General features: G+C 39.3%; 1 protein-coding gene across 25 annotated transcripts in view; it reads left to right on the top strand.

Moving 5' to 3' along the window:
• ABI3BP (ABI family member 3 binding protein) overlaps window positions 1–24278 on the top strand; it is a 238082-nt gene that overhangs the window by 88933 nt on the left and 124871 nt on the right. For all 25 annotated transcript variants that reach the window (XM_046659530.1, XM_046659526.1, XM_046659531.1 and 22 more), the window contains 5 exons: window positions 11312–11493; window positions 12057–12109; window positions 20471–20519; window positions 21478–21549; window positions 22137–22229. In XM_046659530.1, coding sequence (XP_046515486.1) covers window positions 11312–11493; window positions 12057–12109; window positions 20471–20519; window positions 21478–21549; window positions 22137–22229 — 449 coding nt within the window. The remainder of the gene's footprint in view (window positions 1–11311; window positions 11494–12056; window positions 12110–20470; window positions 20520–21477; window positions 21550–22136; window positions 22230–24278) is intronic.

Below are 24278 nucleotides of genomic sequence, written 5' to 3'. Positions count from 1 at the left end.
TCCAAAGAATAAACTACAAAGGAGAATAAGCCAAACACCAAGTGGGGAGTGTCGGTGAGAAGTGTAATAGAAGCTCAGAGGATGAGGCTGAAGGCAGTTAGGAAAGACTGCAGAGAGTTGGAAAGGTTGATCTTTGATTGGAAAAGGGTGGATCTTTATTCTGACAGTTGAAGAAGTGTTAGAAGCAGTAGTTCTCAAGCAGCTAAACCAGGCAGCATTAGCATCAGCATCACCTGGGAACGTGTCAGAAATGGAAATTCTAGGGTCCCCTCCAGACCTACTGAGTCAGAAGCTCTGAGGTTGGGGTCCAAGAATCCGTGTTTCAACAAGGCCTCCAGATGACTCTGATGCCACTTAAGGTTGAGAATCACTGGCTTAGAAAACTGGAAGGATACACAGCAGGAGGAGATGCAGGCAGAGGAAAATCGCAGAGTCGGAAATGAAGCCATCATCTTCTTTGGCAGAACAAAATAAGTAAAATCTAAGCGTATTTTTAAACTACAGCCATTCATCCATCCAACACATGTGTTTGGAACTGCGTGCTGGGCGCTGTGCTAAATGCTGAACCATGATTCTAAACTGGTTATAAAGTGATATTTGCTTATCATAAATATTCACTGCATTAGCTTCAAAATTCAAAACTTTGCATCTGGCAAGCATTAAAAATTTTCAAGCTTCAACCAAGGCATTTTGCTTGAAAAGTTCTTTTATTTTAAATACACCCAAAGTGATTTTTAAATTTTGGAAGTTGTTTAATTCTCTTTTTAAATAAAAAATTTGTTATTGAGGTGTAATTTAAACCCAGTAAAATGTACAGATCTTAGGTGTACAGTTTGATCAGTTACAGAAAAAAAAATGCATATAACCATGTACCCTACACCCCGTCAGGAAACAGGACATTTTCATCACTCCGGAAAGCACCTTCCTCAAGAAGCAACCACTGATTTGGTCTCTCTCACCATAGATTAGTTTTGCCTAATCTAGCATTCTGTATAAATGGACTCATACAGCATGTTCTACCTTTCTGTCTGTCTTCTTTCATTTAGCGTGTTTTTGAGGTTCACTCATGGCATCACAGGTATCAATAGTTCATCCCTTTTTTATTCCTGAGTGGTATTGCAATAGGAGAATATTCCAGAATTTATTGCTCCATCCTCTTGCTGGTGGACACCTGAATTGTGTCTTGGTTCTTGTTGTTATGAATATAGGTTTTATAAACAGTTTTGTATAGGACTTTTGTAGACATACCTTTTAATTTCTCTTAGATAAATACCTAGAAGTGGACTTACTGGGTCACCAGGAAGACGTTTATTTAATGATGTATATATATATGTATGCGTGTGCGTATATACGTATTTATATTTGTATATATTTGCATGCATACATATATGTATGTATGTATGTATATATATAGATTTTTTTTTTTTGGCCTAACTTTCCCATTTACACTCCCACAAGCAATGTAGGAGAGTTCTGGTTGCTCCGCATCCTCACCAGCATTTTGTGTCGTCGACGTTTTTCATTTTAGCTATCCTAGTGTCATCGTGTGTACTAAGGGTATTGAGCACTTTTTCACACACTTTTGGCCATACATCTATTTATTGTAGTGTCTTGTTTAATTTTATTGGTCTAAATTGAACTAAAAAGAATGACCTTTAAAAATATTCATGTTCTCAAAAGTACCTTTCATATGACTTTGATTAGAAAATCTAGACTAAGAAAGAAAAAAATTAAATTTTCCTTCTCATGTCCATAGTTCTGAAGGAAAAAATGGTTGGAAAAAGGTATGTAGAAGATATTGCCAAAACCAAATTTTTTGAAAAATAATCTTGAGATATTTCAAAGAATCTGAAATATTCCTTTTTCACCCACCATTAAACTCATAACTTATTTTGTTTGGAAAATGATCTCTTGAAAGGACATGCTTTCTTGTGATAACTCCGGTTTCTAGTGAATTGGTCCAGGGTGCCAATGCCAAAAAAACAAACATCTATGGATTGCTTTCTTTTTCCTTTTCATCTTTTTAGCCTCTTATTAAAAAAGAACGAAAAAAAGACAAGGGGGAGGGTGGGAAGGAAGGAAATTTGGTATTCTTGTAGCAAAATACAATTGATTTTAATGGTACTCCACCTGCTTGATAAATCCAGGAGGTTCAGAAACCTTCAAATTCATGTGGCATAATTTGGACATGATTTCCTCCCATTTCCTCCAGCCTCTCCTTCATTTCACTTGGTCCTACTGACCCCTCCATGAAGGAATTTATCTGATGACTGATTCTAGTTGGCAGCTGTTGCCGTGGTTTGACAGCACAAGGCGATAATGAATGTGGAGAAGGTAGAAGAGCAGACGGCCTAGTGGAGCTAGGATTTTAACCATGGCAGTTGCCTTGAAGACTCAAGCTACTCAGACCACACACGCACCTCCCCGCAGCCCCTTCCTCAGACGCGCTGGCTCTGCTCTTCTCATCAAATAGATGGAGTCATGCCCGTCAAATCACAATATTCCAAATCAACAATTCCACCTAGAATAAAGTTTTTTAAAAAGTTTCAATAGTTGTGTGCCAAGATGGTTGCCAACTTTCAAACCTGAGGATCAAGGTATCCTTGACAGAAATGGGGAACTGTTAGACCATGACTAAAAGGGAAGAATTAAATGGTAATGACTAAAAAGGAGCATTTGGAGTACTTACGGATTTCATTTACACATGCCTCCTTTCTCCCTGCTTACTACAGTTAATAAAGGGCTGGCATTTAAAGTCTTTGTGGTATGTGAGAAAAAATAGTAGACTTTATTTAAAAGCTCTGGAAATACTGTACGCATTATAAACACCCAGATAAACCCATCAGAACAACTTTAAATCAGTGTGATTGGAAGCAGACTTGGAGAAACTTTCATATGCCACCTTCGTATGATCATGCAGAATTTTTTTAGAATTTAGAGTAATTGAGTAGGTTAGAATAAGCATTAGTAGCTATAGGGAATGATTACTTGTTGAAAATTGGAAGAGTAATACTGTTGAAGTTTTCCTTCAGGAGTATCTTCTTACCAAACTGTTGGAATCTGAACACCCTTGGCTCGATACTGGACACCAACTGGTGTCATTTTAATCCATTGACTCTAGTATTTGGCATCCTGTATAAAGCCTCTGATTTAAAAAAAAAAAAATCATTTCACATTGGTTTATATAGCTTCGTTTATCCTATGCAAATGCAAATAATTTATTGGAAAAATTTTTTCTTTCTACTTTGGTTTTGGATTTTATACATCAAAGTCATTGTGTAGTGAGTTTCCAGTGAGAGAACTTCTGTTTTTTGTTTCATTTCTTTTAAGCTCGGAAATATTAATGGAATGTCACTTTATCCTTTGTGGTATGTTTCTATTCCTATCTGCTTAGGCTCCATATGGGTCTCCCATGTTTTTTAATCCTTTTCTGAGTTCACATTGGCAAGTAGATGTGCTTAATTTACAGTTGTTATTCTTAATGGGCTTTGAATGGAAGAATGTACACATTTGTCTTCAATATATCTAAGGGCAAAAGAAAGCTTTCCAAATTGGCCCAGATGAAGAGTAAAACCAAAATTTATTTCAACATTAATAGCTTATTTTTTCCTTCCCATGTTTCCAACTTGTTAAAGTGTTCAACATTGCTTTAGTTCTCACTCCTTGCCAACTTATAAAAGCTTTCTGATTTGTTTAGAATCATTTTCACCTTTTCTAACGCTTTCATAGTTTACCCATTTACTCTTAATGAAGAATGAGAGCCTTCCCTTTCGGCTGGTCCGCAGCAGGTTCTTGCCTTTCTTTTTTCAATCCAAAGTTTTTTGAAAAGTGGATATTTGTGATGTTTGTAAATTCTCACTTGATTGAGCCCAATGCCTTGTGATCCATTTGTCTTGCCGTGTAAATTTTAAGCTCTGTGAGGACAGACCTTGTGCGTCTTCAGCACCACCATTTCCCCAGTCCCCTGGCCAGCATCTCGCATAGGGTAGGCTCTCGGTTGAGTACATGAAGAATGAATAAACAGTAGATTGTCAGCATTTTCACTTTTATGTCTCACCATTACTTCAAACTTAATGTGACAAAATCAAACATACTTTTCTCTTGAAATATCAGCTCCCTTGTCTTATCACCTTCTGATGTCCCGTAATTCTTCCACTCACTCTAACTTGAAACTTTACTCATTTTTTATTTTTAATCTGCTGTAGCTATTGAGGCCCCAAGTTATGTTGACTTTGCCTTTGAGAAGCACCTTTATCTTCAGTATCGTTATCTTCTACTTCTCCATTCCCACGCCAATGATTCCAATCCAGCCACTCCTCACCTTACCCTGGATCCTGGAAAGAGCATCCTGGCTACTTTCCCTGGATCTTTTTTTACCCCAATCTATCCGGGCTCTGCAGTCTCGAGGAAATTTAGACTATCCATCATCAGCTCACTCTTTATTCATCCCAGATTTATTTTTCCCTCTCTTCTCTTCTTTCCGAGGAACGCATTTCTGACTTCAGTGCTCATGACCCTGTCCCTTCCACATCTGCAAGCCTTTCTCTTTGACCCTTCACTGCCCTTGGTGCCCTGCCTCTTGCTTGCAAACATGCTCAAGATTTCCTTGCCTGAAAACAAACCTTCTGCTGATCTTGTTTTGGCTTCCAAGCTACTTTTCAGTCTCTTCTCTTAATTCTGAAACTTAGAGTAGTTTGCTCTCATGTTCACGACTTCTTTATCACTCACAGTCTTTATTCCCTGTCACTGGCTTCCATCTCCTTTCTTCCACTCCACTGAAATTTTCCTTAGTGATCATCAATAATCGATTAATTGCTCAGTCCAGCAGTCCCCTCAGTTCTTATCCTTTGTAACCTCTCTGGAATTATGGGCCATCCTCCTGTTCAGAACTCTTCCTTTCTTTGACATTTTTATTTAGATTTTCTTCTTACCTTCTTCCTACTCTCTTTTGTTTGCTTGTTATCCTACCTCTCAAATGTGGAATAGAGTTGTACCCTTGGATCTCTCACCTGTGTCCTCCTCACCTCAGCTAGGCCGTGCCTTTAACTGTCACCTCTGTGTAGAACAGTGATTCTCAGACCTGGATATGCATGCAAATCCTGTGGGAGACCTTGTTCAAATGCGGATTCTGAGTCCATAGGCTTGAGAGCTTGAGAGTCTGCATTTCTAATCCCTGGCATTGCTGTTCTACAGAGAGCAGTAGGAGTGACAAGGGTAAAAATGACTTCCAATGCTGAACCTCTGACCTGGATCCATTTTGTGAGTTCTAAGACTATATATTTTTAGTGATCCATGGAATGTTTTCATTAGATCCATCAGGTAACAGTGGTCAGCTCCTCAAACTCAAACTAAATTCATATTTTCTATATTACTAAAAGAACTCCTTTTCCATCACTTTAACTTCCATCTTCTCATGTTTCAAAATTCAGTTTTTATTTTTATTTACATTTTCCTTGGCACCCATATCCCATAAGGAGTCTAGTCTCATTGATTCTCTCACAGAAATATAACTTTGATCTGTTCTTTTTCCCCCTTCATTCTGTTTCTTCTGTGATTTATCCTTTGTTGTCTCCTATCTGGACAACAGCGTATTAATTGAGATTCCTCCCTCCAGTTTCTCTCTGATTCTTTCACTGCTGAGAAATCTAGCTTCTCCATCACTGCTCAACTTTATTCACCTGGTGCAGAACCTCCACCAGCTCCCCACTGCCTGGTAAAAGAAATAATAGAATCTCTCCAAGAATCCAGCTCAAGGAATATATGAGTCACGCTCCTGACATAAGGTTTAAATCTGGCCTACTCTCCTCTCCCTGCTCTGGGCAGAATGTCCTGTTTTAAATCACACCGCTAGGATAGGATTTAAAATGCAGCCTGCGAGTTTCACAAGTTCAGGCCACAGAGTGCCATACCCAGACACCCTCAGCACTCTCTGCTTTTCGTCCTGCCTTGTTTAGTTATATTCATATGTACATCTCCTTCCCTCACTACACTGTGAGCTCACTTTTGAAGTTATGCACGGTGTCCCACTCATCTTCCGTCGCACACAGAACTAGCATCATGTTTTACGACAGTAGTTCTCAACAAATGTATAACTGAATAAGCAAGTGGAATGTCAAGAACAAGCCTTAAAAATCATCTAGCCCGGCCAGCTAGTCCTTGAACCTCCTCTGCAACATCTCCCATCCGGAGTCCACAGTGAGTGTCTCCGGGCACGGTAATGCAGCATGAACACTGAGGGTTCAAATTTTGGTCAGATTGACCTAAGTTCAAACTTCTGCTCTATTATTAGCTGAATGGCCTAGGACAGATTACTTAAATGCTCTAAGCTTTGATTTTCTCATCTGTAAAATGGCAGTAATGATAATAACATCTCATAGAGTTGTCAGAATTAAATGAGATGACACATGTAAAACAGTTAGAGTGTCTGGCATGCAGTGAGCACTCAATAAATGGTACCATGTTTGCTGCTGTCCCCCTTATGGCTTTTGAAATCATTTACTTTATATTCCATTGTAATTGCCACTTCAGGCAAGCTATTGCATTTTAAAATCATTTAAAAATTTTAAAATCATCAAAAACTTCTTCCTTTTTTTGAGCCTAAGCCAGCCATCAGTAGGTGATAAAAAGAATATGAGAGAGAGTTTGGAAATAGTTGACCAGTTTGAAAATTATTGCAAGAGTCCAGGGATAATAAGACCCTAAGCTGGTCCCTTAAGTGGCCCTTAGGAATAGAGAAGAGACCCATGCAGGAGGAATCATGCAGGGAAACAACTGGGTTTGAACCCTGATGGGTGCGAGGGGAGAGGGAGCTGAAGCAACAGGAAGAGGAGGAGATTCAGAAAAGAAGATGAGTAGATTTCAAGGTCGTTGTGAAATTCATGGAGGATTGAGTTATTAGATGTAACCCTAAGGTTTTATTATCCTAACAGTTCAGACAGCAGGTTACAAAGAGATCTGGGCATTATGAGTGGTAAGAAAGTAGGAGAAAGTAGATTACTTTTAAGAAATTTTGTGTCAAAAGATACTAGAAGGGGTAAGAAGCGAGTACTGATTTCATTTTTGTTTGATAGATTGGAAAACAGCTAGACTACTTTTAGACTCAGAGAAAAGTCCTTGAAGAATGGAGAGAAAGAGTGAAGAGAGGATGGAACCAGGAAATGGAATAAAATTACCAAGAAGCTTACTTTTTAGAAGAAGGGAGAACCCTGGAATCAGAGAGGGGCAAGGAGAGAGTGAAGGGGGAGGAGGAAGGGAGCAAAGCAGGATTTATATGAACAGTCACAGTCTCAGGAAGGCAAGAAGCAAGAACATTGACTACAGGGGCATCAAGAAGTGTCCTTTGAAGTGAAGACAGCAAAAAACGTGTGGAGTAGGTGATTTAGGAAATACAATAATAGTTGATTACATAGAAATGAAAGCATTGCTGAAAAAGGATAGAAAACCCAAAAGATGGCCCACCACGTGCATCAAGCCAGACTAGCTTCTGAAAGGATGAAACTAATTTCTGCATTCTCCAGTTTCTTTGCTGGGTATAATGTGCTGCCAGTTATGTCACAAATTTTGTTTGTGGGATTTCTGCCTCTGTATTTTAGTGGAATAGAATGTCTGATATGTAGCTAGAATGAATTTTTAGAAACAGAAAGGCTCTCAAAGATTGTCTAGTCCAACCCTTCTTCTTTTTCAACGGAGAAAATTGATGCATAAGTGGGCAAAGAGACTCTCAGGCCTGAGGTCATGCTGCTAGTTTGCAGCTGGCAGATACCCAAGCCGAGCCACTACCCGCCTTCTCCACTACATTTTGAGGAGCTGTGGACTTTTTAAAGCTGTAATTACACTTATTGTCAGTATGGAGACTATTCGGGAGATCCGAGCACAGAATAATGTCAGTTGAACACTACCCTCCACAGTTTCTTACCACTTAACTAGGAGATGAGATGTTCTTGTTCTTAAAATCCAAATTGTTAGAAGCAGGCTTTCCAGAGGTCTGGTTTGAAGACAGTCACAGGCTGTATCTTCAATGGACTTGCTGCCTCTCCATGCACTTGTGCCCAAATTTAATCATCCACAGAAAGAGGTGCAATCAATGTTTGGTCCTGGGTGTCTTCAGACAATAATGCGAGGTCTGTGACTGTATGTGATTGCAAATACACACAAAAAAAATAAAAAGCCTTAAATAATGCTAAGAGGAATTCTAGTCCCTTTCACTCTTCATTCATTCTGGGTCGTTTTACCTGTCTTTTTCCATCTCCTTTTGCCAGGCACCACAGTCTGATGCAACACAAAAGGCTTAGCTTAGGAGTCAGAACCAGCCATTTGCCCAGGTCTGCCGCTGGTTGTCAGACATCAGACACTCCTCGGCCTCTTGTTTCCTTCTTTTCTAATTCTTGCTCTGCTCATTTCAAAGTTTATTGTATAGATAAACTGAAATAAATTAAGAAGAACTTAAGCCCTCTGCAAATGTTCAGTGCAAACATTTATCGTATTTTCCTGCAGCTTGCATTGATTCTATAGGAATGGTGAATTTTGGTAAGTGAAGCTTTACACAGGGACACATTGCAAAATATAAGGGTAGAGCTAGTGGCTTAAACAGTATTTTTTGGTGATCGAATCATTGGCTGTTTAAAGCAATTAAATTCTAATTTTAGAATGACCCCATGAGCCCCTAAGGATCCATTCTATTCATTCCACAAATATTTATGAAGCACTTGCTGTGTGCGCGGTTGTGCAGCTCTCTGTTTGTTATCATAAGGCCTATATTTTGCTTGAAAATCAAGGAAAATTTCACTGCTTTATAGCTAAGTAGTCTTGTTTGCTATCTCTTAAAACTTAGAGCTTGCCTACATTATACAATTAGCAATTCAGCCAAGATCGACAAGGGTGAACCTCACTGGAGCAGAGAAAAAGTGTTAGCTGCCTGTACACTTATTTTTCCTGACAAACTTGGTACAAGAGAGGGCATTTCAAATGCTTTGTGATCAAAATAGAAAATTTTACAGGCTGGATTTGTTTTTTACATATAGGTTAGTTTTTAGAACAGACCATTTCTGTCCCATTTTATTCCTGGGAAGACGATCTAAAATCAAGCTTATCGGGAATCCCAGAACCTGGCCTTTAGTAGTTCTGTTAGCAAGGGGCCCCCGGATCATGCGAGCAATTCAGGAATGTATCCAAATCTATCCAAACTAGAGACACATGGTTGCGGTAGCCCATCTGGTCTGATTTTAGCTTCTCCGTGTTTCTTTAAGGTCCTGTAAAGCCAGGGCATGGAAAAAACAACAAAAATTCCATGCAGCGTACTTGTCAAGAAATGTGTCTCATAAATCACTGTTGCTGTTTCGAGTCCCAGGACACAGAGGATTCCTGTCCTGTAACATTTGTTCCCAGCAGCCGTAAGGGCTTTGGCTGGAACAGCCTCTGCACCCATTCTGTCTTTTGCTGCTTTGGAATGGGGGATCGGGACCCCGAGAGCAGCTTTTACCAGAAAGAAGCAAGCTAATGAATGATTTCAAGCATTTCAGTAGTTTGTGACTAGTGAGAAAGTGGGCTGAGTGTACAAATATAGCCCCTCTCTTGGTACTTATTATACCGTAAACCCCTTGCTGCCTTCATGGGCGTGCAACCTGTGCAGGTCCATGGGGTCCCCCATCTAGAAGGGCCTGTGCTTGGTTTAATGATCTACTGTCACTGTCTTGAAATTCTTAACCATTTTTGAGCAAGAGGCTCCATGTTTTCGTTTTACAATGAGCTCCGCAAATAGTGCGGCCAGTCCTGGCCTTGGTTTCCAGATATTCTGGGTCGTTGTTTCTGCATCATCAAGAGCTTGTGTCTGACACTTAGAGGCTGCCCAGTAAACGTTTTTAACATGAGTAAATGAGTGACTTTTTAACGCTTTAAGTAAAAGAATTGTCCCAAATCTTAGTCCATTTAATTTTGCTGGGGTGGGGAGTGGGAGAGAGGTACTAAATTTTTGAGAGAAAATTTAAAATATAAGAACCTAAAATATTATAACAAACACCTATGTTTCCATCATGATATATGATAGCTGTTTTTTTTTTTTAAATTCTGTTTGCTGAAAATGTTAAAGAATAAAAAGCAGATAAAGTTTACCTGTTGGCCCCACCTCCAATCCCATTTATCGCCGTCCCTACTCGTTGGGAGCCCAGCACTATCACGCAGGTTGTATCCTTCCAGCCTGTTGTCTCTTTATAATGCCAGGAATAATACGTGGTAACATAGTTGGTGTGTTTTAATATTTATGTAAATGATACAAAACTACATACCTCATTCTGCAATTTGCTATTTTCTTTCAATGTTTTGTTTATAAAATCTGTCCATACTGATACATGAAGCTCTAGTTTATTCGTTCTTGTTACTGTGCACAGTAGAAACCACATGTGCCTTCCTGACCTGTGGCCCCACTCAGTGAGGCTGTTTGGAGCAGAGCCAGAGGAGTCTGGCTTTGTGTTCTGGTTCTGCTTCTGCCACTGGTAAATGTCACTAGCTGGGTCACTGGGCAAGTTAAGTGATCTTTCTGAAACTCAGTTTTCACATTCGTAAAATGGGATTAACAATTTCTACCACTTAGATGTTCTGTGTCAACTAGACGAGATAACACATGTAAAACTTAGCCTGTGATAAGGGTGCAAAAAAATAGTGGTGGGGATTATCATTGCTTTGCCATATATTATCTGAGTATTGTGAAGCCCTAAGCAAATATGTAACAGCAATCTTGAATTTGCGTTGTTCAATTTTTCCCTTTGTACCCTTAGCTTGGCTATTGGTCTTGATTCTTTTTTTACAAAGATAAGAAAATTTCACCCGTGAAATGCAGTCCTGGATGCATCTTAGAGCCTCAGGTTCCTCTTTTACAAGATTGAGTGACGTTACCTCTAGCGCACCTTCCGTGGGGCGAGAGGCTTAAGCCCATACAATTATGAAACTATGATATTAAGTATTTATAAAATGACGCCTATGTTCTGCACTGTGCATAACTGGAAAAAAATGAACATCTAGTGTTTTCCGACTTTCACTTTGCAAACTAACAAATAATGGCACTGAGAGCTCTGGGGTTCCGTCAGATCATAACTACGCTGCTACATGGTCCCCAGACTTGCAATTAGAAATTAAAAACTTAAGCACACTTTGAGCTATTTTTTTCATGTTCTCTGCAAACTTCGGAAAATTTTAAACAGAAGCTTATATTAAATATAATCTTCAGAGTAGATGGGAGTCCATAATGTATTAAGGAACTTGAAATAACATTTTGAATTTCCTTCTGATTTTAAAGCATTATATTTTGGCTGTTCAACAGATTTTATACAATTCGCTACAGAGAAAAGGATAAGGAAAAGAAATGGATTTTTCAACTCTGTCCAGCCACAGAAACAATTGTGGAAAATCTAAAGCCCGACACGGTTTATGAATTCGGAGTGAAAGACAACGTAGAAGGTGGAATTTGGAGTAAGATTTTCAATCACAAGACTATTGTGGGAAGTAAGTACCTGGAATGGTTTGTCTCAGCAAGCTTTCTGTAATTTTTTTTCTTTTTTCCCTAATTAACAAATTCTCAATTATCTTCTTAGTTGTGTGATGTGAGATGATTTCATTCCCATCCTCTAGCATTTGAGAGAATTCAAAACTGAAGTTATTGAGTATTGATATTACAGAATCTTTTTTATAGTGAATGCTTTTTTAAAAGAATGTGATAAACGAATATTTGGTGCCTCTGTTGATAACAATTCCTTGGCTATTGTGGTATTTTAATCAGTCCTGACCTATGAACATCAAGTAAGCAAAGTACCCAATAGTGCGTGTGAATGTTCAGAGGGGAGAGCTGGACTCGTAGACACGAGCACGGACGTCTTCAGGGCCCCTGGCTTTCTTCCTGCCCTCCCTTCATTCAGGCTTCACTGAAATCAACATTTGAAATGACAGTAAATAAAGTAATAGCCAACTTAGAGAGCGTAGGAGGTATAGTTGTCTTCATAATTATTAGTTAGAATTGACTTAGGAACAAGAAGAACAAAAATAATGTCATTTTCCTTTGTTTTTGTCAGGTAAAAAAGTAAATGGGAAAATCCAAAGTACCTATGACCAAGCCCACTCAGTGGTACGTACCAGGCTATTTTCAAGCATGTTTTCTAAAAATTGTGTCTACATTGTATTTTTCTTTTAATAAGGAAATAGTCGTATTATAAGATACTAAAACTGAATTAACCGACTAGCTATGGGATGTTGTGTAAAGTAGCTAAGGTTTTAGGAATTAGTTTCTTTTTCAGAAAATGGAGCTGAAATTATGAGATAGGTCATCTCTCATTTGTTTAAAGCTCTAAGATTCCACATAGTTACTCTAGTATTTCAATATTCCAAGTATTTTGAGATTATGCTTGTTACCCTGTCCTCTGGGATGGTTTTCACTGTATCGTCACAAGGTTGAATTAGTACATGTTCTTCTTGACATTGCTATTGTTCAAATCTTTCCTCTATTTTCTATCACTTCCTACTTAAAAGAGTCAGTTCTTTCCAAAATGATGGTTTTTAACATGCCCAGCTTCTTTCAGTTCAGGATATGTTTGTATATTTTGTGTGTCAGGCATTTTCCCCCGTTTACACAGCCTTTTCTCTCTCACTTTGGAAACTCAGTCCCTTGTTGTCCTCTTTCCCTCCGCTTTTCAAAATTGTTCTCAGGCAGCATCGTCTCAGTTATGTGCCACCTACTGTAAGTGTCAGCCACTGCCTCACCATCACAGAGTTGTGTGCGTTTTAAATCACATGCCAATTATAAAGTGAGGGGCTTTATGTCCCTGAGCAGGTGGAGGAGGGGCTTTGGTGAGAAGAGGGGCATTTGGTGCTGGCTTTGCTCCCTCTGTGTTGGACGAATCCAGCCAGGGAACTTTCCTCCAGTCAGTTGAACACACAAAGGCTCGGTTCGTGGTTGCAAATTTGCTCTGTTCAGTGTGTGCCTGATGTAGTGGATGGATATGTCTAATTCATGTCTAATAGTCCACAGAATAGCCCAGTGACCAGGCAGCCCAGTCTGGAGAGAGAGAAAAAGTACTACAGACCTCCCTAGAATAAAAAAAAATGTAGGATTCTTTTCAGTGACAGAAAATGGGTTTGGATAAAATAGAACTGACTGAGTATCAATCCTGATCAGGTGAATGTTTCTGTGGTTTGAAATGGCAGAAAAGTGTGTGTGTAGGAAAATTATTATCAAGTCAAATGAATTATCAAATGCTCAGGAAAGTGTTTTGATGTATTTCAAATCATAATATAAGAAAGGAGGTTGCAGGTAAATTCCCAGACCTAGATTTTTTCTTTCTTTCTTTCTCTGTCTTGCTTTCTCTTTCTCTTTCTTTTTTAGGTTTTGATTTTTCCCTAATTATCTGACATTTAGAGATTTAAAATGTACGAAAATGGGAAAAGAAATTTTAACAAAATTACCTATAACATCAACAAATAAAGATCAGTATAAAATCATTTATGCTCTACTGATAAAATTTCAGAAGATTTTATTTTTCTGTTTGCTAAGCATGTTTTCATTATAAAACTAAAATTATGCTATATATGCAATTTTATGTCTTACTGTTTTCACTTAGCCAAAATAGGGCATAAGCATATTTCATGTCATTAAATGCTCCTCATAAACATAATCTTAATTGCTGTAAATTACGTAATCTAAATACTCTATCATCTACTCAGTCAGTTCCCAATTTGTAGGCGTTTAAGTTATTTCTAATTGTTTTTTAATCACCAGTGATGTTATGGTAAACATTTATGATCATAATCTTTATTGACATTTCTAATTGTTTCCTTACAATAGATACTTAGCATAGAAATTAACAGTTTAGATTTTTAAGATTTTTAAAACTTCTTAATATGTATGGATCAACGTTCTTTCCAGAAAAGTTGTACCAGTTTACAATCTTGCCCACAATATATCAGAGTTATCTTGCTATAGTCCCCTGATTACCAACATTAGGCATTTCAATGATGAAATTTTTGATTAATGAAATAGTTTAAGGGGGTTATTTTAATTTCTATTTCTCCAATTGCTGATAAAGTAGTACTTCCTTCTCTTGTTTATTAGCCATTTGTATTTTCCATCTAATGACCTTTAGTTTCAGTTTTTTGTTTTTCGGGCGTCTTGTGGTTTTTTTAGTGAATAGTTTAAAGACTTTATAGATTAAAGAACATTGGGCTTTTGTCTGTGATATCATCTAGAAATATTATTCTCACATTTGTTATTAATTAATTTTATTTATGGGAACTTTTGAAATAGGCAAGTCTTGAAATTTGCTTAACCAGATTATTCGTCTTTTCCATTGTCATAGCTTCAATTGCATTATATTTTAGGAAGCCCTACCCTATCCAGAGGGCAGCTACATATTTCCCGATTTCTTTTTCTTTAGTCATATAAGTGGTTTGATTTTGTAATAATTGAACTCTAAACTGTGTGGGTTTTATTTTGCTGTATCGGATGGAGTAAGCTTCTATACAGACTAGGTTATGTGTTTTTTTCTGAATAACTAACCAATTGGCCGAGCACCGGTGTTGAATTGTGCCATTCCCTAAGGTCCCTTTGGCTTTGTCTCCTTTAAATCCAGTCAATGTTGTGTAGGAAAGGGGAATCTGCTGTACCTCCAGGGGAGCAGTTGGTCTGTCTTTCTCTTCTAGAACGTCCTCCCTCTTGTTGTGAATGGTTTCCTAGGAAGCAAATCTTATCTCCCACCCTCTTGGCTGTCGTGCTTTATCTTCATGTGACTCGATGTCGTTTCTTTCATTCCTTCTTTTTTGTGATGATATCCCAATAATTTGTATTTATTTTGGCAAAATATTTCATTTAGGGTGAGTTACTCAGCAAGATTGGGAAAGACGATTGACGTTTTACTCCCAAGGAATTTAATTTCTTTTTCACATCATAAATAGCCATGGCAAGAAGGGCCAGGAAGAGACTTCCTACATCAATGACACAGAGCCAGGCACTCTATCACTTCAAGCTGTGAGGCGGAGCACCCCAACTCCCGCCAGCTCTGACGAGCTGCAGTTTGAAACTCTTGGTTATTTCTGAAGGAAAACCCAAATTGATTGAAAAAATATTTTAAGGCTTTTCTGTGAGGCTTTCTTCATTGTTCCCTTCTAGACAAGAGGAAAAGTGTTTCATGAGCTGACATCTGTGCTCTTGTGTAGCTCTAGAACGTGGAGAAGTTAAAAAGGAACCACTTGGGACATCCTTGAACGTCTTATGAGGCCACTTAGAACTGATTCTGAAAATTGATTTGATTCTTTAAAGGTATATTTTAATCCAAAGTCAATATCCAAATATTCACACATCTCTTCTCTAAGACTGATCTTAGAAGGCAGTATTTCAAGAGATGTGAAATTAATTCCAGATGTTTTGCTTTTAGAATCTTAAGCAAAAGACACTTTGAAAAATATTTTCATTCATATCTACGTGCTTACACCTAAAACTGACATGCAGCAAAAACTCTAATTAACACCTGCCAAACAGAGATCCTGGAAATGGGAAACACAATTTGAACTTTAGGCTATCCATTTTAAAAAGGTAAATAATATTTAGGTTAAAAATTTGAAAGTTAAATACAGCCCCATCTTAAGCATCTGGTTGCATTATATGCTGTAATTCACGTATCTGAGTCTGTGACCTGCTGGCAGCCCCAGGACCGCTGTACAAGTGACACATCACAGGGGTCTCTTCTGATTGGTGAGTGTCTTTGTTCTATCAGGGTTTAAATACTTTCGATACCACCCCTGCCTGTACCTCTAGAAATATCAGAGAAATGGCATATGCATAATCAAAAATGCTATTCTTTCTTTATAACTTATGTCACTTGAGATCCATGTAACTAAGGAAGAAAAAACACATTTATCATGATAATTGTTCTATTTAGTCCATTTTGAGAATCTAGAACACTCTTTTTATGAAGATGAAACCTAATATTTTTCTGTTGGGTTTTATTATATAAAAAAATAAAAGATTGATGGCCAGAAGGACCTAATTTTTATATATTATATTTTTAAAACCTTAGTTATCTAACTGGTTCATTAACTAAACAATCAATTTTTGAAGTATGTAGCATTTATTAACAGAGATTTAAAATACAAGTTCAATTATTTAATTAATCCAAATCCAAATCAGTATTCCCCTAAAATATGATATCTATTTTCACCCTTCCATTTTTTCTGTCAGAGACCCACCTATCTTTTTAAAAAGCCATGTCTATTGGGGCTGGCCCCGTGGCCGAGTGGTTAAGTTCGCGCGCTCCGCTGCAAGCGGCCCAGTGTTTCGTTGGTTCGAATCCTGGGCGCGGACATGGCACTACTCATCAAACCACGCTGAGGCAGCGTCCCACATGCCACAACTAGAAGGACCCACAACGAAGAATATACAACTATGTACTGGGGGGCTTTGGGGAGAAAAAGGAAAAAATAAAATCTTTAAAAAAAAAAATCCTTCCTTTAAAAAAAAAAAAAAAAAAAAAAAAGCCATGTCTATTATTGGCAAAAAAAAAGGAAGTGGTGTCAATTTTTAAAGTGTAACAAGCACCAGACAAATGAAGTGAATAGAAATGAAGAAATACCATGCGGTCCCCAGCCACCCCTCACCATCAGGTACCACTGTGTGATGCATGAATGCATCGGGATCCCTCCATTCTTAGCCATTGTTGTCCTGAGGTAGAAACTGGAAAGTTTATATCTAGGCCAACGACATTGCCAAAGGCGTATGTCTGATTCCTCCCTAGCTGACCAGAAATTGGAAGACTTTTGCAAGGAGGACATTAGATTCATTCTTAGTCAGATGTTAGGTTAAATCAGTATGTTTCGTAACTTTTGTTAGGACATCCTAAGAATGAATTAAAACCAGAATGTAATATGCCCAAGTTCTTTCCATGTGGTTTGGCTCTCGAGCCACTGAAATTGGATTCTGCACAGCCCTCAGCCACTCCCCAGTGGGCAGCTCCTCCTCAGCTCAGAGCCTGGAAATCTACAGTGAATATTCTGGCACCACGAAAATGCCAAACAGACAAACCCGTCAAGAATAACCTGCAAAAAGTAGTGTCCTGGTGTTATCACTACTTCTATTAAAGCTAATTTTCAAAATAATATCAGGAAGCAGTTAGTATAATGCAGAGTCCATTGAAAGCCCCTCGCCCTGTGTGGCCACTGCTCTGGTTGTTTCTGGATAACCACAGGCTTTCCCTAACCAGGGCTAAAAGGCAACAATATATGTCTTCAGGGGCGTAACCTTTTAGCATCCTCTCTTCATTGAATCTCACCAATTGGCTACTTAGCCACAACATCCCAGAAAAATGGTAAAAGTGAATTCCCTTAACCAGCCACCCTGCTCGGCATATAGTACAACCTGGGTTCTTAAGGGACAGGTGTCTCAAAACAGAAAAAAATAAAATGATGCATCTCTTATGGGATAGGTGGGAAATATGTTTACTTCTTGGTATACCATAAACATTTAGAAAATAGTTATTGAATGAAGATGGGACAAGAGCAGAGAAAGGAAGTGGTGATGGAGGTTTGCAGCGGGAATGGGAGTCAGCAAGCTGTTAGAGAAAAGAAAGCCAGCAAGGAAATGGCCTAGGAAAGAAAACTGGACCAAGTAATGTCCATAGACAGCAGCTGTGCTGAGGCCGCACCCGCAAAGCTGTGCAGCGGTTCGCGGGACTTTCACTGCCTCGCTCCCCACTCCGCTGCATGAGACTCCTGCGCGCACTGACGTGTGGTCACACAGTAAGCCTGGGACGGCAAAGAAAGGCTAGTGGTACCTTCATAAAAAACACTGTACATGAAACAGTTCAATTAAAATTGGGACGTGGGGCTGGCCTGGTGGCACAGCAGTTAAATTCACATGTTCTGCTTGGGCAGCCCGGGGTTCGCCACGGCACTCCTTGGCAAGCCATGCTGTGGTAGGCGTCCCACATATAAAGCAGAGGAAGATGGGCATGGATGTTAGCTCAGGGCCAGTCTTCCTCAACAAAAAGAGGAGGACTGGCTGCAGATGTTAGCTCAGGGCTAATCTTCCTCAAAAGAAAAGAAAAGAAAAGAAAATTGGGTTGTAAATGGTTAAACACTGTTAACTTGGAAATTATCACAATCTTTCATTTCTCAGTGGGTCCAGGTAACAGATGTTTTCCTACACTTTTGAAAGAAGACACAGAGAAAGGATTCACAGCATGGATTTCTTACTGGGAATTTTAGAGCCTTCAGCATAGAAACTTTGAGCAGAAGGACTGTCCTGATGCCATTTAGAAACCTACCTATAGAGAGGCAGCTACTTGCTCAGTAGTCGAGTGTTGGTGCGTCTTTGGGTTACAGATTAGGTAAGAGAGTAATTATAGGTCAAGAAGGAATTGGATTCTGCAGCTCAATGATTTCTTTATTTTTGGCAGTACATATTGTACGTATAGTCTTGTCATCATCTTAATAGAACACTGGTCTGTACTCAAGAACTGAAAGAGAAACGTTGTTCCATTCATGTGAAGAGTGGAGTATTTTCCATTTGTCCTTGTCAAAAAATTGTTTAAAACCAGCCACCACAGCAAAGGAAATATAAAATTGGGATAATGGAGTTCAAAGGCAATCAACACAGCAGCATTTAGGTGTTCTTGCTATAACATGACATGTCTCTGAAAAACTTCAAATTCTGCAAAACGTGCACTAGACACAGGACTCCTCAGAAAATAGAGGACAAAGCGTTCGAAGCCCCTGGGCTGTGGCCACAGCTCTAACAAAAACAATTACTAGTTCCTGGAAAGATAATGTGGCTCCTCTGGAGCAGCAGGCATTTCAAATTCTCAGAAATGATGGAGGCCATGTCCTGCAAGGCTCTCACTGGAGCAGGACAGGCGGAGGTAAGGCAGCCACATGAGGCCGAGCCGTGGGCCTGACTGCTGCTCTCTGGAGAAGGATCCCATGTGTAAACGTGCGTTACTGAATCTTAGTCCCCTCAGGCTACCATAACAGAAGGACCATATCCTGGGTGGGTTAAAGAACAAACCTGTGTTCCCCACAGTTCTGGAGTCTGGGGAATCCAAGATCAAGGCGCTGGCAGATTTGGCGTCTGTTGAACGCCTGCTTCCTGGTTCACAAGCAGCCATCTTCTCGCTGGGTCCTCACATGGCAGAAGGGTGGAGGGAGCTCTCTGGGGTCTCTTTTATAAGAGGACTAATACCATTTATGAGAACACCGCCCTCATAAGCTAGTCACCCTCCAAAGACCCCACTCCAAATACCATCACTTTGGGGATTAAGTTTCAACATATGAATTTTAGGGAGACGCAAGTTTCAGTCTATAGCACTGGGTCAACAGGTATAGAAGCTCCTGTTAAAAAATAACCTGATAATAGTAAACTTTTATTTTTTGTGGTTTTTAAACACAAGAATCTTAATGTAAGAAGAAAAATAGGCAATAGTAAGCTTGGTATCGTGGCCCTTCTTTGTTATGGGCATATCATTTATTAAAATGGGAGCATGTTGTTAGCAAGTCTCTCTTACTCACAGCTATAAACACCTGTGTGGTGAGTATCTCATCCAGCACATCCTGGATCATCAACAGATCTGGTCCATGGGGCATCCGTATCACATACACAGGTTAAGTCAAGCAGCAAGAAAGCAATCTCATGCTTGCCCCGTTAGTTCAATCTAATGTTTCTGTCTCTATTAGCTGCCCTCTCTTAGCCTGTTGCCATGTCTCTCACATGGCTATCTTAGCCTTGGCTCAAATGATGTCCGGTGATGACTCCACCTTAAAGTGAGCACTATACGTGTCTCTAATTCCGGCCACTCTATGACATCAGAACTTCCTGGGGGAAGCCTGAGGCAATTTGGGAGAGGAGGGCACAGTCCCCTGGGACCTGCCCTTACAATTCTAAGGTCCTTCATGAATAAATACGTGCACAATGGTTAAGAGTACAGGCTTTGGAAGTAGAAATGTCTGGATCTGAGTTGCAGCCCTGTCTTCTTGGGAGAGGACGTGCCTGGTGTCAGGAGCTCATGGTGGTTGTGTTGTCTGCGGTGGCAGCAATTGAATAAACTCAAATAATTGATGGTGACTGGTTTTAAAAGATAATATGTAGCTTAACGTCTTTTTCAGAGGGAATGTAAAGACTGAATTTGGCTGGGTATCATCACAAATGAAGTGAAAATCAACTAGTATTCAATCCAGAGGACTTAGGTTCTTTTCACTGCATTTTCTGAGTAAACCAAACTAATGCGAGTTCTCAAGAAACTGCTTCTGTCGAACCTTTGGACATTAATGGGGGAAAATCAAGTGAGTCCAACAAAACAGAGGCAGGAATATGTCTGAAAGATCCTCCAGCAACTGTTAAGCCAGTGTTACAGGAAGCTTCATTGAAGAGAAGAAAACGCTACTTCTAGCTCTTTGATTGTTTTTAAAGTTAACATTAACTCAAACGCTGACTTTCTTCCTCTCTCTTCAGCCATCGTATGTCCCAAGGAAACTAATCCCAGTAACAATCATCAAGCAAGGTAATCTGTGCGGGTCTGCTCTGGATATGTGTCCCGAACTATTTTTAACGCACTTTTTAACTGAGATAATTAAACATAGCATGTATTTCCTCAATTTTTCTGATTATTGTTTTTCAGAAAAAGTTTGAAGAAATCAGTATGGTCTAGTACATTAGAAGTTGATAGATAATTTTGGCTGAGCCCGGGCTAGTCCCTTTATTTGGATGATTAGGAACGAAGCAACTATAACAAGTATTAAGTTTTAACAAGCCAGTTAGATGCGTGTGGCTTTGCTCGGGGTGAAGCGACGTACATGAAGAAAGTCATTAAGACGCTATTTGGACTAATGGCATGAAAACTATGATTTAGGGGCCACTTTGGGGAAACAAAGACATCTAGGTGTCAAGAATTATAATGTCTTATTTCATGTTAGTATCCATTTGTTTTTGTTTTGACTTCCAGTTTTTCAAATTATTTAAAATGACTCCATTGTTTCCTGAAAGTTTCTTGGTAGGAGAGAGCGGGCACTTAAAATAGTTCTTCATTTTAAGAAAACACTGTCCCAAGTGAACTCTCAAAACAGGGTCAGCTAATATTGGAATTACCCAAAGATTCTTTGCTTTGAGACTCTATATTTTCTAATTTTTTACTACTGAGTCATTGCCCCATTTTGTGCTGGTACTCTACCTTGGGTAGGCCACAGGGAGGGGAGAAGAGGAAGAGAATTTTCAGCTCAGGATGGACCACTTTATGAGAGTAAGAGCCTTTCATTACTTAAATGCACAGGTGTTAAGGTAACATCTGCTTTCTAGTCCTTCTGTTGGCTGTGTAGCCAACCCAATGAGTTTCTTTCTATTAATGAAAAAGTTAGATCAGGGCTTCCCCACTGCAGATGGCTTTGCATTATTAGCGTCTTACTGCTTCCTGACTTGTTTTCTTTTTTTTTACGTCACACTATTATCTTTCTGTATCTCAACAGTGATTCAGAATGTCACTCACAGGGCTTCAGCGAAATCTCCAGATAAGACTCCCTATGGAGGAACGATACTAGGTGAGTCTGTCTTGAAATCTACACTTAGGTTAAGCAAGTCAGGCTATTTTTTGATAATAGGGCCCTTGTGGAAGGCACTGTGAGCAGGTCTGTCAAACTGACTCATTTCCTTTCAGTATTTAGCATCCTGGCTTATGTCCATTCCAGGCGAGGAGCCAAGAGGTGCTACCTCTGTCACAGTGTTGGAGAAACAACTCTAGCCCGAGCCTTGTGGGAACATGGCACCCAGCCTACCTGCTCCACAGGGTTGTTGCAGTTATGAAGGAATCTTTGTCATACTGCACTGATCTTTTAAAAATTATTATTAATAGGAGTGTTTTTTGTTCAGCACACATCTTAAGCAGCTAGTTTACAGTTTTTGGGTCTATGGATTAAAAGCCATAGGATTTTGGTAGTTTGGTTCTGAATGTGGAAAAGATTCTGTTTAAAAGTTATGATCATATTTTTTCCGACATTTTAAACTTTGGGTTAAAATTGACTAAGCAAAATAAGTGCTAAACTTCATAGTTTCTAGTGTCTGGTGCTCTGAGCTTCATGTCATGGTGCATTTTCTTCCTCTTATCTTATTTACTTCTTTTTCTTTGCAGTCCACCTTGTTATTCCAGGTCTTAATGAAACCACCGTAAAACTTCCTACATCCATAATGTTTGAGATTTCGGATGCACTCAAGACACAATTAGGTAAGCAGAAAAGTTCTGTATTTGAACTTTGCAGTGACTGAGTACCAGCACAGAGATTCTTAGGATGTCCGAGGAGTCTAACAAACGAGCTGGTTGGGGACATCAAAGTAGAAAGTAAGGGACAGGCATGGGTGCTGTCGGTGGGAATATAAAATGGGGCAGCTGCTGTGAAAACAGTATGACCATTCCTCAAAAAATTAAACTTAGAATTACCATGTGATCCAGCAATTCCGCTTCTGGGTATGTAACCAAAAGAAGTGAAAAAAGTTCTCAAAGAGATACTTGTACACTTACCTTCATGGCAGCATATTCACAATAGCAAAACATGGAAGTAACCCAACTGTCCATCAACAGATGAATGAATAAGCAAAATGTGGTCTATCCATACAATGGAATATTATGCAACCTTAAAAGGAAGGAAATTCTGACACGTGCTACAACCTGGGTGGACCTTGAGGACATTATGCTCAGTGAAATAAGCCAGTCACAAAAAGACAAATACTGTATGATACCGCTTTTATGAAGCCCCAGAAGATTCAAATTCATAGAGACAGAGAGTAGAATGGTGGTTGCCAGCGAAACGGGGGTGAGGGGAATGAGGCATAAGTGTTTAATGGATACAGAGTTTCAGTTTTACAAGATGAGAAGAGTTCTGGAGACGGATGGTGGTAATGCTTGCACAACAATGTGAATGTATTTACTACCAGTGAACTGTACACTTAAAAATGGTTAACACTGTACATTTTGTGTTATGTATATTTTGCCACAAAAAAAATTTTTGGGAAAAAAAGTAAGATGCAGAGAAGTTGGAGTGTTGGAGATATTCATATAAATCACATTCAATAGGGAAAGAGTTCCTTTATACTTACATAAAATACATTTACATTTATGAAAGAAGAGACAACATTTATCAAATTATCCAAAATATACACATTTCTATAGGTATGATTTTCAAATAGAGTAATTGTTATAAACTGTCCTTATTATACTATACTATGAAGGGGCCACTAGATATTTTCAGTGGGAACTGATGCAAAGCTCAGGTCTATTAGAATAATTATTTACTTGAGATTGATATGGCTTCCTGCTTCTAGAAAGAACTCGATATGGTTTCAGTGTTTAAAAAATGTAAAGCTTAACAGTTTGGAAAAATGCCCAACAAAACCCTTTAAAAGGGAATAATTGTGGCGGTCAGTGGGCTCTGTTAGTTGCTGCACTTGAGTGTCAAATTAGTCTGAATTTTCTCTGCAGGAGAGGATCTTAAACTTGATGGAGCATCAGAAGCCCTGGAGGGCTTGTGAGCACACAGACCGCTGCCCCCACCCCGCAGAGTTCCTGACTCAGGAGGCCAGGGTGGGGCCCGAGAATTTGTGTTTCTAGGGGTTCCCAGGTGATGCTACGGCTGGCCCAGGAGCACCACTTTGAGAACCGCCCCTCTAAAGTCTCTGGAGAATGTCTTGGGCTATTGAGAAATATGGAAAGAGACAGCAGGCTGTGGTAGAAATTGAACAAGATTTAAAAATGCAGAATATTTTCCCTGAACTGGATACTGTTAATTTGAGAACTTCCTGGAAGAAGGATGAGCAAAGCCTGAAGAGAGTGGAAGAGCACTTAATTGGTGGACTCTTAGACTTACAATTTTAGAAAAATTTTCACAATTTACGTCTCACCATTTTATTAAGATGTGAAAATATTTGCCAACAAGTCTTCACGATTTTGCGCAATCCTTACATTTTTACAGTAAAATATTCATAACTGTTAGTCCTAGAGTGAGTTACCTCCAAGCACGTAGACAGATGACTGTAACTTTGTACATCAGGCTTGATCACCTCCCTTTTAGCTATAAAACCCCGTGACTCAACTCTGCATCATCTAAATGCTGTGCTGAAAGCCAGGAAGCCTCCAGATTAAATTGCCTCAGTGAACCTGTGTTTGGAATGAGAGCTCAGGACTCTCACACTCACCTAGTTCTCTGCCCAGAGCCTGTACACCCGGCCCTGAGCCTGGGGAGTCCTTTTTAGAAGGAGAAAAAAGGAGCCCACCAATCTC

The sequence above is a fragment of the Equus quagga genome, chromosome 4 (assembly GCF_021613505.1).
Source record: "Equus quagga isolate Etosha38 chromosome 4, UCLA_HA_Equagga_1.0, whole genome shotgun sequence".
NCBI lineage: Eukaryota > Metazoa > Chordata > Mammalia > Perissodactyla > Equidae > Equus > Equus quagga.
Note: the sequence above shows the minus strand (reverse complement) of the source record. Positions and strands in the feature narration are given on the sequence as shown.